General features: G+C 42.5%; 1 protein-coding gene across 7 annotated transcripts in view; it reads left to right on the top strand.

Moving 5' to 3' along the window:
* SHLD1 (shieldin complex subunit 1) overlaps window positions 1–17,117 on the top strand; it is a 110,587-nt gene that overhangs the window by 44,589 nt on the left and 48,881 nt on the right. The window contains exon 4 of one of the 7 annotated variants that reach the window (XM_060123871.1): window positions 1,922–2,190. The exons of the other annotated variants lie outside the window; for them this stretch is intronic. Coding sequence (XP_059979854.1) covers window positions 1,922–1,968 — 47 coding nt within the window. The 3' untranslated portion in view covers window positions 1,969–2,190. Of the gene's footprint in view, window positions 1–1,921; window positions 2,191–17,117 lie in introns of those variants that run through there. 7 annotated transcript variants of the gene reach the window in all.

Consider the following 17,117-nt stretch of genomic DNA (forward strand, 5'->3'; position numbering starts at 1 on the left):
TTTTTTTTTCTACTATTCTTCTGTAGTAAGTAAAGGCAGAGATCTTGTCTCCATTTTATAAGTTAGATGACAGAGTTGCCAAGAGTGACTAAGAGGTTTGAGATCACACACTGAGTTGGCAGGATGGCAGGAACTGTGGACCACATTATCTGGCCCTGCCTCACTAAACTACAGCCCGCCTGCAGACCTAAGCACCCCAGTGAGTGTTACTGGTTCCAACTGGCAGAGACAAAAGCAGCAGAGAAAAGAGAAGAGAAAACAGTAAAAAAGAAAAGTGGTAGAAGAATGGGGTAGGAGAGAGCTCTACAGCTGTGTATCAGGAGAGAAATCTGGGGTTGCTATAGTAACACCAAGAGCTGTATCAGATATCACTCACTGTCACCCATAATAATATAGAAATAATAGCCACCATTTACTAAGTTGAGATCCTTCAGTGTATTATCTCATTTAATCTTCATTTTCTACCTAAAGAAGACACTATTATCCCTATTTTATAGATCAGGAAACTGAGGCTTAGAAAGGCAAAATTACCTCCCCACAGACACCGCTAATATTGCAGCAATGCTGTGATTTGAACCCAGACCTGCAGACTCCAAAGCTCGTGCTCTTCATCGTAATGGTTCACCAGCAGAGGTCGCCTTTCCCTGACTCATTTTTGCTGACTTGCCTAATATTTTTCCCCCTTTCACCTGATTCCACCCCTTCAGGAATACCATTCATTTTCTTCTGATTTTTAAAACCAATACATGCTAATTTTAGGACACTTTGAAAATACAGAACATTAGAAGGAAAAAAATCATCTATACTCTTACCTTTATCCATTATTTTCAATCTCAAACTTTGCTTGTTAACTGTAATGCTCACCTTTGTAACTGCTTTGCCTTCATTACATATAATAAGTACTCAATGAATGTTTATTGATTTCAGGCACCATAGCAACTCTATAAACTATTTAAACAGCAGGTAATTTGCTAAGAAAGTCACACGTTTGTGTTTATGCCTAAAGAACTACTGGATTCCAGTGGACACACATGGGGACCTGATAGTATTTTTCGGTGCCTCAAGTCTATGCCATGTTAAGTTTCATGGCCCTTACAGCTCCTTCCACCATGCTGTACCCATAGGCACTCAGCAGATACCCTTTGACTGATAGGCCTTCAAAGATGGAAAGTAAATTCATAGTTGGTGAATAAATGCACTGTGCTAGCTCCTGGGGAGAAAGTGTGAACTAGATACAGTCTCTGCTGTCTTAGAATTTAAATTTACCCTTTTGTGATAGAAAACCCAAGCAACCCATTTCTGAAATGTCCAGATTAGAAGACATTTTCCCACAGTGATATATTTATCAGCAAACTCAGAGTTGTTTGTCACGGGTAGGTTTAAAAAAGAATGGCTGTGGAAATTCAAGTAAAGTTCATAAAATAAAGAGAGGAAAATGTTACTGCAGGCTGATATTAAATGATCGCTTAGGCTGCTGTCATGCTGTCTCACAGGGGAAAGGTTTTATTTATGTCTCCTTTCGTCTTGTCTTCTTTTCATCTCCGGGTTTGATGGGTAAGCCTTAGCCTGGGCCTTTGATTTACCGTGTCCTGGAGAAAGGGACCAGGGATGACAAAGCCATCCAGGCCATACCTAAGAGCCTGATGTATTGTCCCAGATCCAGAGCCATCTGAGAGGCACATGGAGGATTTCAGCATCCTGCTGAGGGGGAGCCTGCTGGGAGGCAGCATCCTGAAAACCTTTATGAGAGAGTTTCCCAGTCCTACTTTGAAAGGCACAGTTTGCTCAGGTATTGGGTTATGGCAACAATCTGTAGTCCTTTGAAACATCTTTTACTATCAGAGTTTAATCAACTGAGAAAATAAGAAATTATGGGGACTTCTGGGTGGCTCAGTGGTTAAGAATCTGCCTGCCAATTCAGGGCACACGGTTCGAGCCCTGGTCTGGGAAGATCCTACATTCCACTGAGCAACTAAGCCCGTGCGCCACAGCTACTGAAGCCCGCGTGCCTAGAGCCCGTGCTCCACAGCAAGAGAAGCCACCGCAATGAGAAGCCCGCACACTGCAACGAAGAGTAGCCCCTGCTCGCCACAATTAGAGAAAGCCCGCGCACAGCAACGGAGACCCAGTGCAGACAAAAATAAACAAATAAAAATAAATAAATAAATGTATATAAAATAGACAACTAATAAGAACCTGCTGTATAAAAAATAAATAAAATAAAATTCAAAAAAAAATCTTGTGGAAGTCTGTGACCAACATTTCTTAACCTCTAAAATATAATTTGGTAAAAACTTTGTTGTAGCATACTGGGTATTGAGGGACAGTGATCTCAGTTATCTATTGGGAGTGATAAAAAATTACCCCAAAATTCAGCAGCTTAAAACAACAAACATTCATTACCTCACAGCTTCTGGGGGTCAAAAATCTGGGAGTGGCTTAGCTGGGGGCTTCTGACTCTAAGTCTCTCATGAGGTTTCAGTCAAGCCAAAGCCTTGACTGGAGCTGGAGGATCTGGTTCCAACAAGATTCACTCGTGTCACTCCTGGCTGGAGTTTTCAGTTCTCCAGGCCCCTCCACAGGGCTGCTGAGTGTCCTCAAGACAAAGCAGGTGACTTCTCCCCAAGTGAGTTAAGAGAGAGAGAGAGAGGTGGAGGGTGCTCAAAACAGAAGCCACAGTGCCTTTTATAATCTAATATTGGAAGCAACAGACCATCACTTCTACCATGTTCTATGCGTCACACAGGCCTACCCCACTACAGCATGGTAGGAGGCTACTCAAGAGTGTGAATACCAGGAGATGGGGATCATTAGGGGTCATCTTGGAGTCTTGGCAACCATGTGGGCTATTGGTCAGGTGGTCATTTCATTTAAAAGTCTATCATGTTGGGTCAGGTGAATTGATGTTTACTGCTTCTGTTGTTCATCTTCTTGAGACATATAAAGTGAAAATCCAGAGCTGTGGGGCTGTGAATGTGTGTGTTCACGTGTGTGTCCTTAAATCCCAACAATGAGGCCAATTATATAGTTTCTTATCATACAGTAGGGCCAAAGAGCTGATACTTGAGAGGCACAGATTGATCACCAAGCAGACTTTTGGATTTGGATGAACAATCTCAACCTGAACAAGACCAGGGACCTAGTACAAGGGAAAAGCCCCTTCTCTTGTGTCCACTGAAGGGGGCACTGACCAGGCTCAAGGTGTGGGAAATCTGGAGGGAACCTATTTTCAGTGGAACATCCTGGGAACACCTTCTCAAAGCTATGGTGCCTTTTAGCCCTCATTTTCCAAAAAGGGAAAGAGAGATCCAGTACCAGGCTGCTGGTAGAGCCCTTCCTTTATTCTCCCCTATATGAGTTCCTGGTCTGGTCTTGAGCAAGTCACATGCTTGCTCTAGAACTTAAATTCTTCAACAGTAACAAAGTGGTTGTACTAGAAAGAAAGGTAATCAGCACAGGCCTTCCTTCCGGCTCAGTCATGTTGCAACTGCTGTTTCACCAGGTACTGATCCACTGAAGAGTTACCTGGGCATTCAGATGTGAAATCTACTGGTTTCTAAATGGCATTTTGTTTCCACTTAGAGACCTGTAACTAGCCAATCTTATGGCATGCAAGTGGAGGTACCTGACAGTACCCCAGTTTCTCCAATAACAAATAGAGGGAATTACCGAGGTCTCCCAGGCATTCTGAGCAGTGTGCAAATGATTTGCTTGTTTCCATTCAACGCTGCTTTTCTAAAGGTTCGTATTTGTTATAACGGTAATAGGTTAACATTGTAAAATACAAACAAACTTAAAGAAGAAAGCTTAGAAAGAAGAAACTCTAGGATGAAAAGGATGGAAAGAAGTTGGGATGGTCTTCAAATATATCTGATGACTTATTTTCTCATAACTGTTAACATCACTTAACTATGGTTGCTGGGTACATGGAGGTTTGCTGTTTTCAGTTTTGTATGTTTCCTGCTTGTTTGAGTATTTCATACATTTTTAAAAGCAATGCTGAGAAGAAAACCATCTCCTTTTAAAACCTGGTGATAATCCTTAATCATTGTCACCATTTTTGTGATTTACTTATAGCTCTTTTTTTTTTTTAACCAAATAAGGGTCATTCTCTATGTATAATTTTGCATGCTGCTTTTTTTCATTCTGTAGAATAGGTGCATAAAAGGTGGAATTACTGCATCAAAGGGCATGCACATTTCCAAATTTGTTACATAAGTACTGCTAACACTCCAAAAGCCTGTACCAAAAATGTCTGAGAGTGACTGTTTTCCCACATCCTTACTGATATGGGTGAAAAACAAGAACTCATTGTTCTAATTGGCATTTCTCTGATTACTAGTAAGGTTTGAGCATCATCCTATATAATTTTCTTAGATATTTTAATTTATTCTGTGAATTATCTGTCCATATCACTGGCTCTTTATTTTAAATTGGGTTATTTGCTTTTCTAAAAAATTATACCCTGCGCTCATATTCTCCCATTGAGAATATTCTACCACATTTGCTTCATCATTCTCTTATTCATTTGAGAATTATATTATTTTTTCTCTTAATCATTTGAGAGTAAGTGTAGACATAATGCTCCTTCACTCATAAATACTTTAGTACAGTGTGTACTTCCTAAAACGGGACATTCTCTTATACAACTACAGTACAATTATCAAAATCAGAAAAATCAACATTTATACAGAGCTCCACTGTGGATTATTCCACAGACCTGATTCAGTTTTTGCCAATTGTCTGTTTTCTTTAGACATTATACTGTGAGCCTTTTCTGATATCATCTAAATTCAAAAATATCATTTTTAATTGCTGAAAAATATTGCATTATATAGATATGCCATAATTTATTAACCATTTTTGCCAGCTATTATTAATATTTTTACTCTTACAAATAATGTCACTGTGCACATCAGTGCCCCATGCTTTTCGTGTTGCATCCTGCTGACACACACCAGAGCTGGCAGCTCTGAGAAGGAACATGTTTATGGTGTGTGACGGGGGAGACCTGGCTCAACTCTACTTATCCCTTTAAATAATATCCAGACAGACCTCCTCCTCTTCCTTTCCCCACACTTTCTCCTTCCAGCTCCTCCTGCTTCTTACTGCAGGATCATTTCAGATTCTGCTAGAAAACTCACTTTTTGCATTCCATTTTCTTTCAGCTGGTTGGGGTGTGGGTGTCCAGCACCTTTGAGTTTTATGGTCTATCTTGCCCATTGTGCTTTGTGTCTTCCAGACACTCCTCCAAGTTGTCATCCATTGGTGGTGCCCTCCTGGCCTTCCAGCATACAGTGGATGCATACATATGCACTTAGATATTCTGAGCCTGGCTACTGATGCTTTCTTTAGAATAGACTCTTGACAGCCAAATTACAGTGTCAAAGCATTTGAGTCCCATAGCCCGCTGGGAAAGTGACACTGCTTATCCTCCACCCAGCAAGCTGGGAGGGGGCTGGTCTACCTGCATCCTGGGTAACATCCATCTCTTCCACAGGGGTCTTACCCAGCCGGTGACCTCACTGAGGGTAGAGTATGGGTGCAAACTATCATCTCGTTGTTTTTTTTTGTTGTTGTTTTTTTTTTTGGCTGTGTTGGGTCTTCGTTGCTGCACAGGCTTTCTCTAGTTGCGACGAGCGGGGGCTACTCTTCATTACGGTGCGCGGGCTTCTCATTTGGTAGCTTCTCTTGTTGCGGAGCATGGAGCTCTAGGCACGAGGGCTTCAGTAGTTGAGGCACACGGGCTCCGTAGTTGTGGCTCGTGGGCTCTAGAGTGCAGGCTCAGTAGTTGTGGCACATGGGCTTAGTTGCTCCGTGGCATGTGGAATCTTCCTGAACCAGGGCTCAAACCCGTGTCCCCTGCATTAGCAGGTGGATTCTTAACCACTGCGCCACCAAGGGAGTCCCCATCTCATTGTTTTAATTTGCATTTCTTTACCAATTAAATGCAAAATTTTTTAAATTTGTGGTATATAACATATAACATAAAATTTACCATATTAACCATTTTTTAAAATGTATAGTTTACTGGCAATAAGTACATTGTACCATCCAGGACTTTTTTTTTTTTTTTTTTGCTGTACGCGAGCCTCTCACTGTTGTGGCCTCTCCCGTTGCGGAGCACAGGCTCCGGACGCATAGGCTCAGTGGCCATGACTCACGGGCCTAGCCGCTCCGCGGCATGAGGGATCTTCCCGGACTGGGGCACGAACCTGTGCCCCCTGCATCGGCAGGCGGACTCTCAACCACTGCGCCACTAGGGAAGCCCATCCAGGACTTTTTATACCACCTAAATCCAGAATTTTTTTTATGTACCGTCCAAATCCAGAGCTTTTTCTTCTTCCCAATCTGAAACTCTGTACCTTTTAAACACTAACTCTCTATTTCCCTCACTCCCACCCCTGGCAACCACCATTCTACTTTCTGCCTCTATGGATGAAATGCAGTAATTTTTTCGTATGGATTGGCCATTCACGTTTTTTACCTATGAATTCTTTGTAAATGTCCTTAGCCTATTTTCCCTATTGGAACATTAGTATTTTTCTCACTAAGTAGGCAAGGTTCACTAGGGAAATTGAAAGCAAATGGATCAAATATTTTTAATTTTTTAAGTGTTGCTGAAGGATTAGTAGTTTTTCCCTGCCTGGTTTTGATTCCTCAGAGATTTGCCTTCTTTTGCCTTCTCCTGGCTGCTAAGTCAGGTTCTCACAACTGTTTCCTCTTCTTAGAAATGGGCTCATCATTTTTTTTTACAGCTTTATTGAGGAATAAGTGACAATAATATAATTGTATATATTTAAAGTTTACAGTGTGATGGTTTGATATACTTATACACTGAAATGATTACCAAGATCAAAATAATTAACACATTCACTACATCACAGCATTAATTTAAATGTTATACACTGTATTATTTTGCTAAAACTAAATTGTAGCTCAGTTTACAACATGAGTAAACTCCGCAATGGGAATCAATCACAAAAAAAAAAAAAAAAAAAAAAAGAGCGAGACAGAGAGAAAGAAAAAGAAACAAAGAAAAAGAATTGGGTTTGGCAGTTGGCAGTTCTCACGTGGGGAGCTGGGCTGCCCAGTGGGCTTTGGTGTCCCCATCGGACCATCGGCTGCTTGTTGCCCGGGTCTAGAGGAAGCAGGGTCATTTCGGCCTCTATTAAGGATCACCCTATGAGCAATAAACCTTGCTTCTTGCTTCTCATTTTACCGAGAAAATTCAAACAGCAGAAAAAGAACTCTCTCATCTCCTACCATCTGCCTCTGTCCCCAGAGGCCCATGTCTGTTACAGTGACTAAGTTTGTGCTCCTGTTTAAGGCCATTCTCTCCACTTGTACGCAATTCCCACTCCTCTCTCCTGGTCACGGACATCACACCTCCAATTATCTCCTCTCTCCTGCATTATTGATTTTCCCCTCCTGACTGGGTCATTCTTTCCAGCATAAAACCTCTCATCTTGAGAAAAAGAAATCCTCCCTTTACCCCATATTGCTCTTCGGCTACTGCCCCATTTCTCTGTTCCTTTCTATAGCAAAGGGCTGTGAAAGAGGAGTCTAGCTTGTCTGACACACTCTTTTCATTCTTCCTAATTTCTCTCCAACCCACTCAGTCGGGCTTTCGTCTTCCCTCCCCTACCTCCACACACTGCACCCCTGCTATTATTGTGTACTTGTGGTGCCTTTTGTCTCCCAGCTCCCATGGTCAGTTCTCAGTTCTCATCGTGTTTAACCAAACAGCACAGTTGATGCAGCTGGTCACCCCCTTCCTGGACACCTGTTCTTCACTTGGCTTCTGGGACACCCCTTCCTCTTGCTTCTCCTTCCTCCTCATTGGCTGCTCTTTCTCAGCTTCTTTTGTTGGGTTCTGGCTCTTCTAACTGATTTCCAACCCCTGGAGCATCTCGGGCTCAGACCTCAGGCCTCTTCCCTTCACCCTCTGCGTCAGTCCCTCGGTGATCTCTTTTAACTTCTTTGATGTCATCTCTCCCTGAGCACCAGACATGTACATTCAGCTACCTACTCAGTTGCTCTAGATGGCCATCTGATAAGCACCTCAAACTTAAGTTCAAATAGAACTCTTGATCCCCCTCAAACAAACAAACAACTCAGCCTCTCTCCTAATTTTCTTCTCTTCACGCAGTTCTTCAGGCCCCAAACCTATCCTCTGTGTCCAGCGCAAATAAGTCCCACAGGCTCTATCTCCAAGTTGTGTTCCAGGTATGGCAGTGTCTCACCACCTTCATCACTCCACCCAAGCCCAAGCTGCCATTTTGCACTAACTCTGTAGTAGCCTCCTAACTGGTCTGCAGTCACATTCTTGCCCTCTTTGATCCACTCTCCAGCAGCAGCCAGAGCAACCTCTTTGTAAACTTTCAGTTCTGCCACTTCACTCTCCTGCTTAAACCCCTCCAGTGTACTTAGGACACAATCCAAATCTCTTCCATTGGTCTCTGGGCTCCACGTGATCTGGCCCCTCCCTGCCTGGCTATGCCCCCTCGTCCTCACCCACTTCTCACCAGCCACACACAAGCTTATTCCCACCTCTGGGGTTTTGCACTTGCAGGTCCTTTAGCCTGGAATGTTCTTCCACTGGAACATTGTTTGTTCCCTCTCTTCCTTCAGATCTCTACTCAAATGTGACTCCCCAGAAGCCTTGTTGGCCTACCCCATCCAACCTGTCTTCCCCATCCGCATCATTCTCTATCGCCTTCCTCTACTTTATCTTCATCATGGGATTTATCACTGTCTCTAGTTAAATTCTCTATTTGCTTGTTTATTGTCTGTTTTACCAGTGGGAACATAAGCTCCATGAGAGCAAGCTGTTTGTTTCCCTTATTCACTGCTCTATCCTCAACATTTAGAATAATGCCTGACACATAACAGCTGCTCAAGAAATTTGTGTTAAACAATGAATGAATTAATTAATATTCCTCTTCCACCATAATTGAAGAACTATCGTTTAAACACTGCAGTAGAGATCTGGGATGAAATATTAACCTGTGTATCTACTTTTTGCCTTCATCTAAAGTGTTATTTCCCAAATGAAGCAGTAACAATGTAGAATCTACAAGATTCAGCTCAAGTTACCATCTTGCAAAAGGATCTAAAGCCTACAGCTATCTACTGTCTACTTTTACCCTTTAGTCAAGAGGACTAGAAGTGCTACTCTTTATGGTAGCTATCAAACGTAGTTTAAAGTGGACTAGAATTTTGACTATGAATTTTACCCATGATCATGGTTTGAGTGAAGTGAACCTCTCCTTCTTGGAAAAAGGAGGGGGCTTAGGGAATTGAGTGAGCTGAAAGCAAATGGTAACAGGGAGAGAAATATTACCAGTCATTGGATAAATCATATTAAAAGAAATCTGGATTCAATGTTTTAAAATAGATCAGAAACATAAGAAATAGAACTAGTTAAAATGATATACATTTGTATATAAATTGACCATATCCAGGCTAAAAAAATTTCTCTTTCCCAAACTGGCATTTTTAAGGGAAATATGTTCCCATGGAAGAATTTAATGATGATATCTCCAGTTTTCTGCAATGTGGATTGAAGTCTGTGTCTTCCTAACTGCCACAGTCATCAGAGGCGTTAGCTTCCTTTTCAGAACCACCAGATTGCTTAGTGTGTTGAAAATGGGGAGCTAGTGCCCCTTGTGGGGGGTCCTTAAGGATGCTGTCAGCACAGCCGCACTTGGAGAAGCATACGAAGTGAGAAGGTTTATTATATTCACAGGTCCTAGAGGAGGGAGGCATGCAGGCTAGGCAGGGGGCCTCGTGGGAAGAGCACTGGAGGAACAGACTCAGCAAGAAGGTCAGGAGCTGAGAGAGAGTGAGCACCCAGGTTCAGGCACGATCCCCACACAAGCAAAAGGTGTGAAGGGATTTTTACTGGTGTGTTTGAATGTCACTCAGTCACAGTCGGGGAAGGGCAAGAAGGGACCAGCCTCATCACACTGCGCATCTGGTCGCCTGGCGGGTGCTCACAGCCTCTGCTCAGGGGTGTTGAGATATCAAGAAAATAGGAGGTTTTAAAAATTGGCAATACACTCAGCTAAACCATATCCTTTTCAACGTCCTTTATTGACTGTCTCCTGTTATACGGCAAATAGAGGGTGTCCTCCTATAAAACAAATTAGCAGTTTGAACCTGAAAGGATAAATATTCACAGTAGCGTAGGTTTTCTTGGCTCCTTTTAATATGAGTGTATGGAACAGTACTGATTAACAAATGTCATCTGCCAGCTGCCCCCTCTTGCAAAAAGAATTTAAGTGTACACACAGTCATGGCAACCTGCCCTGATGTCGAGGGAACAACCGCAGAAACGGACCATTCTCTGCAGCCCCCGTCTTTCCTGTGCCTGGGACCCCACCTGAGGATGTTCAGGAAGAACAGAATAAGGCAGAGACCCTTCAGCACAGTCAGCAGCTAAGGTCAGCTATCGTCAGACACCCACCGTGCGGCTGCAACCCACCCCATCCCCCCGCGACATTTCTAAGAGCTCGTTGTTGCATTCCTCATTACAACCTCGCAGTGCACCGGGCAAATGAAAAATATACGAGTCTGGCTAGGGAGCATTTTCCCTTCCTCTCTTTCTCCTTAAGGAAAGGAAAGTTGTTGCTATGGAAGTTATTTGAGTTAAGGTAGTGAGTTGAGATGGTGAGATGCCGTTTAAAAGAAGTCACGGGACATGCCCTGCTGTAATTACATGTCACAGAGCCCTGTTGATTTCATGACTTTACCTGCTGCAGGAGACCCCACACAAACATTATTGACCAATATTTTCCTTACGGTGTAAGTTCATTCTGCGAACTGGTTATTATGCATCTGAGTGTGTTGGAAGCATGTTTTGCATTTTCTGGACCAGTAGGGGTTGTGATGTGAGTGCCCTCACAGGCTCCCCTGGGCTGGAGAAAGGAAGCGGCTGCCCGTGGAGCACAGGGCACACGGCCACACTATGTGAGTGGCCCGAGGCCCCTTTTCTTTGTCTTTGTTGGTTGTGAACTTGGATGCAGGTTATTTTTCTGTGCTGTTCAGGTTCTGCTTGTGGTTCTCTGTTGGTCTGTGATCAAGTCATTTATTCTTTTTAGATGGTAACAAAATATAATTAAACTTTATTGTCGAAGCTACTACAGGAAAAATTATCTAGTCTTGCCAGCTCTCACCACCATCCTCCTTTTTTTCCCATATTGAAATAACTATTTATGTGATATGTGTTTTGATAGTGTGAGGTTTCTTAGGAACATAATTATGGTTTTATGGTAAATCTGTGGGTTTTTTTGTTTCTGTTATTGGCCACACCTCGCAGCTTACAGGATCTCAGTTCCCCAACCAGGGGTTGAACCTGGGACCTCAGCAGTGAAAGCCCAGGATCCTAACCAGGGAATTCCCAACTGACTGTAATTTATTTGGACATAGTTTTTTTTTTTTTTTTTTAGATTTCTGCACAAGATTCTACATTGTCACTAAGGCAGAGTTTGTACAGGTTGTACAAGGTTGTAGCAAGGTTTTCTTCAAGTAGCCTTACTTCAGCAATCTACACAGATGGCTTTCCCCAGAGTTGTTGTCACCATTGCCTTGCCTCCTCCAAGATCTTGAATTCTGAAGGGCCCTTCTCTGCCCGGCCAGAGCGGTCAGGCTAGCACAGAGGTTTCAGGACATGACTCTGGTACTAGACTTCCCTGGGTTTAAATCTGAGCTTCACCACTTACTAGCTTGGGACCTTAATCAAGTCACTCATCCTCTCTGTGCCTCAGTTTCCTCATCTGTTCAATGGGATGCCTCATTAGGAAGCTGTAAGAGTTAAGTGAGTTTTGTTAGAGCCTGTGGCATAGTGCCTGGCACACGGCAGTTTTCACATAAGTGCTGTAGTCTGTGGCTAGTCTGGCATTCCACCTCCCCAATGACCTACTCTTCTCTGTCATCATGACCTTCCATCCCCCAGTCCCCTCCTTCTCCCACAGGCATCTCCCTCTCTGCATTTGCCTCTAATGCCTTCCTCAGCCACCTCCTGATTTCCTTGCTGCATGACTGCATCAGTTCAGGTCTTGGTGGGGAACAGAGAACACAGTCCAACCAGGTAATTTGAGGGAAGCTTAATAAAGAGATTATGTACAAAGCTGTGAGCAGGAGTGAGAAAACCACAAGGGGAAGCATGGCCAGGGCCTGAGAGAGTGTGCTTCCAGGAGCTGTGGTGAGTGGGCTGCCTGACGGGAGTCGTGAGCTTGGAGGAGGGATGCAGTCATCCCATGGCAACCACCCAGGAAGGGAGCCAGGGGAGTAGTCCCACCTTACCTTTCTCCCTCCTTGCATCTCCTGCAAGGCCTCTCTTTGGTTCTCAACCCCAAGAGAGAGGGCAGGGGTGCCCATCTGTGCAGTCCATGTGGTCAGCCTCCCAGGGCAGAGCAAGGTGGAGCCAGGTAAAGAGTGGATCTAGGTAAGAGGGTGGGTGGAAAATGTCTGCATAGTGCCCTGTGGTACCCCTGCTTTGCAGCCCCCACTCGGCCTTCAGTCATGGCCCCTTGTAGTCTGGCCCACACCCATCTCTCCACCCATAAGCCCTCCTGTCTCTGCCCTGGAATCCACCACTCTGGTCCCCTCCCCTGCCGCTCAGACAGTCTGCAGGCTGCCCATCAAACATGCCATGACCTGTGTACCACTTTAAGGTTTTTCATGCCCATTCCCTTTCCCAAGAGTGCCCTTCCCTCCTTCTAGGCCTGGAGAAGTGCTACATTTTCACAGGGTCCAGCCTGGATACCCTTGTTCTCTGCAGTCTTCCCCTGCCTTCAGTTAGATTCCCTCACAACTTCATTACAGTGCCTTTCATGTTGTGGTCTGGAGGGTTATTTGTGGGGCTGCTTCCTCTGTAGACTTGATCATCCACTCTTTGAAGAGAGACCTCACCATACTCAACTCTGCATTTATTTGTGGTTGAAATAAAAATAAGTGCCCCCCCAAAATAGTTATATTGAAATGACTAATGGAAAGATGCTGTAAATATTGATATCACTTACCTGGCTACAGATGGTGTTAGTTATGAATAATGGATTCAGCATATTTAACATTTGGTTGACACTTGGTATCACATGTCGTATGTAACTAAGTCACCCCCAACTGCCTCTCCCTAAAATATCCAGTATTTAGTTGCTGTCTGGGGCACCCTATATGTCACTTACTAGAATTTATCTGTGGAGTTATCTATTTCTTGTCTTACCTCCTCTTCTAGATCTTTAGCTCCATGAGGGCAGGGACCATAGCTGTGTTTTTCATCACAGAATCTCCAGACTGTAGAACAGTGTATGGTACATAATTGATCCTTCATAAATATTTGTTGAATGAATAAACATATTGGTCTGTGTCATGTCATAACCTCAGGAAGCCAGCAGAGTAGGGATTCTAGGTGCCATGGAAGGGCCCATGAAGTTCCTTTTCATGCCTTTCAAGTTATTCCTTACTGCTTTAAGGGGTCATTTCTTTATGACCCCACTCTCCCATCAGTAGAATAACCACCCTTTCTACTTGAATGGGAGTAGATCTTGTACCAAGGGCAAATTCTTTTTTCCTTCCATCTCCATAGGGGATATACTATTGGGGGAATTTTTTCCCCTGAAATTATTCTATTTCTCATTTCTCTTTCCTTATTGTGTTTATTTGTAGTTTCTTCATCTGATGGTGCCAAGCAAAATATATTTGATTGTTATTTGGATCATTTCAAACCTATTCAATAATATTGAAGATGTGTAATAAGCATTATTAGGTCTTATAATTGAAAATAGGCATCATTTTACATTATTCACTATTGTAATAGTCTAACCAGATTTTATTATGAATGAATGACTTCAGGGAGTTCTTTTTAAAGGTCACAAATGATGTTTGATAACCTGAAAAAGATTACTTTTTGCAAACAGCAGCAACAACACAGCCTGAAAGCCTTAATTTGTTTCAGCCCTACCATTGCTCAATAATCTTGTCATCTGCTGTTTTTCTGAGGTTTAATATTATGAAAAAAATGTCCTGGAAAAGAAATTAAACTTGGAGTTTGAGATAACAGGGCTCATATGAAGCTTATATACTGGAAATATTTTTAAAAAAAGACCCTGATCAAAAGCAAAACAAAACAAAAAGCAATTAGTTTGGAGGGACTATCTAAGTAGGATTGTCTAAAGTGAAAACCTGAAAAAATTGGACAGATGGACTTCATAAATTTGGAAACTATTAACTCTGGAGCCATATTGTAACAGGTGTTTACTGACACATCTGTTACAAACTAATTGCCTCTTTTCTGCCTGATAACCGAAGTTTGGGTTTGGGGGTTTTGCAATAGAAGCAATTAAAAGCTCAACACTGTCATATTTTTCATTAATTTACCAGTGAGTCATTGGGTTTATACAGATAATTTGATTTATTTTGAAGATAATTGTAATTATAAGTTGTGTTTTACTAGACAACTTGTCCTTTATAATTTGCCTTTAATAACAATGTAATTTCTTCTGCCCTTCTTAGTTAACAGCCTTTTCTTTGGGAAAAAAATAAGCATAGGCAATGTCTATGAAGACAATATTTTTAAGGTAGATGAAAATAGAATGGTTTGGGGGCTCCCCATCTTTGGTGATAGATCAGATTTGGACCAGGCCTGATATAGGACTCCATCATTAGAGCCAGGAACAGGAAAAAGCAGAGATGGGCCCTTAATTCTCAGGTAAGCTATGACACCTACTTGCAGAATTTCTAAAAACTGAACATTTGTGTACCCTGTATCCCATCAGTTAATGCACCCATATGTTCATGGAAAGGCATGCACTGAAATAGTCATAGCAGCACCAACTATAATATCCCTAAGTGGAAACCACCCACGTGCCCATCTTCAGTAGAATGGATAACTAAATGGTCATGTATTCATACAATGGTACACATACATCATTGAAGATGAACTAACTGCTACTCTCTACAACAACATGGATGAGTCTCACAAACAGAAGGTTGAGTGAAAGAAGGCAGATATCAAATGTATCTACTGTGTAATTCCATTTATATACACTATAAAAAAGACAAAGCAACCTAGGTGTTAGAAGTCAGAATGAGAGTAACACTTGGAAGGGTAGTAACTGGGAGGGGGCACAAGAAGGGCTTCTGGGGTTCTGGTGCTGTTCTGTTTCTTGATCTGGGTGCTGGTTATACCGGGTATGTTCAGTTTGTGAAGATTAATAGAGCTATGATTTAGGCACTTTCATATACGTATAATTTATAAAAAGTTAAAAATATATCAATTTGAAAATATAACATTGCTATAATTTTCATGCCAGCTCATTAGAAATGGTAGAAGTTTACAGTGACACTTTGACAAAAGGTCCAGGCACACAAGCCCTGCATTGTCTTTAAACAGGACCATATTAATTAACTACCAAGAGAAAGCAGAGACACTTCAACCTAGCCTTGATCATTTTGTGGAGAACCATGGGAGTTTATCCAAATCCGCATTTCCTTTAGGAGCCAGGTCTGGGGTCCCAGTTTATTGAACTCTTTATGGCATCTCTGACTCTGTTCTCTATAAGCTCTGAGTATAACTGTCATCAAAAGAACATGGTTTAGCATTTTATAGTGCTCTTGGTGTTTTATTTCTTTTGAGTCTTTCTTGACTGCAAGTTTGTTGAGGACAACACCCCCACCTTTCATTTCTCCATCCAGGGTCAGGCGTTTGGTGCACATTTAATAAATATTTGACAAATGACTGTTGTCCTTGAAGAAACAGGAAGATGAACAGAGACACTGCCTGAGACAGAGCAAGCATTTGCTTTTTTTTTTTTTTTGCGGTACGCGGGCCTCTCACTGTTGTGGCCTCTCCCGTTGCAGAGCACAGGCTCCGGACGCGCAGGCTCAGTGGCCATGGCTCACGGGCCCAGCCGCTCCGTGGCATGTGGGACATTCCCGGACCGGGGCACAAACCCGTGTCCCCTGCATCGGCAGGCGGACTCTCAACCACTGCACCACCAGGGAAGCCCAGCATTTGCTTTTAAGTGGCAATAGTTGTGTCGCTTCCTTTGAGTTGTCTCAATTTGATTTCTCTAGTCCCTTTGATTTCTCTCTCTCTTTAAACATTTTCTTGTTTACATGTTTACTGTAGAAGATTGGAAAATATAAAAAAGCACAAGAAGAAAAAGATAAACACCCATAATCCTTCCACTCAGAGAGAAACTCTTACAATTTTGTTATATTTTCTTTTTCTTTTCTTAACAATGCATTACTTTCATGCTGCTTGTCCTCCTCTCCCCCTATTGTTTTCTTTTTTTCATTTCGTAAGAGTAATGGAAGTGAGCCTAGGAGAGACTTCTCCACATTTTTGGAGGATTCTTGGGTAGAGTGGAAACTGCATGTGTTCCTGCCTTGGTTTCCTTTACTCTCCCTGTGTGAAGGGGGAGCTTAGATGGAGCTCTAGGTCGTATAATAGTATTTCATGATATTTAACTGAAGCTTCTCTTATCCACTGCTTACATTTTTGAGATTAGCATGGCTGGTGGGTATATTATACTCCAAATCACTGAAAAGACTTAGAATTCTTCCAGCATAGAGCCATTCTGTTTACTAATAGTATTGTTCTCAGTCTCATCCTGAAAGCAGGATGAGATCTTTTAGCTCTCTTAGACTTTAACATCTTTTAGACCGTAACATCCCATTAATCCTAGGTCTTTGCTCAAGAATCTTACAGAAGATCTGCTTCTCCAGGAGGAGGTTTCTGGGCAGCTGTCCAAGGCTGTGCTGTTCTTTACATTTCTGGAACAAGGTGGTCATTGCCTTCCTGCAGCAGTGCTATGTGGCTGATGGGTCTGTCCTCCTGTCACACCCGGAGCTCCCCATCTGTCGTGCCCTTGGGTGCACACACCTTACAGTGTTGTACTTTTGCTTTTTCCTCTTAAAATAGTCCTAAAATAGGCTCCTCTGCTTCTCCTCTTCCTTTCTTCAGTTTTTTGCTCCAGATTCCTCTGAGTTTTGTCCCTAGTTTCTCTTTAGACTCTTAAAGGATTTAAATGATACTCATTTAAATGAGATTTTTCATTGGTAAGAAGAAAAATCACCCCTGTAACCCTGAAAAACTGTTTCTCTTGATC

The sequence above is a fragment of the Lagenorhynchus albirostris genome, chromosome 15, assembly GCF_949774975.1.
Source record: "Lagenorhynchus albirostris chromosome 15, mLagAlb1.1, whole genome shotgun sequence".
NCBI lineage: Eukaryota > Metazoa > Chordata > Mammalia > Artiodactyla > Delphinidae > Lagenorhynchus > Lagenorhynchus albirostris.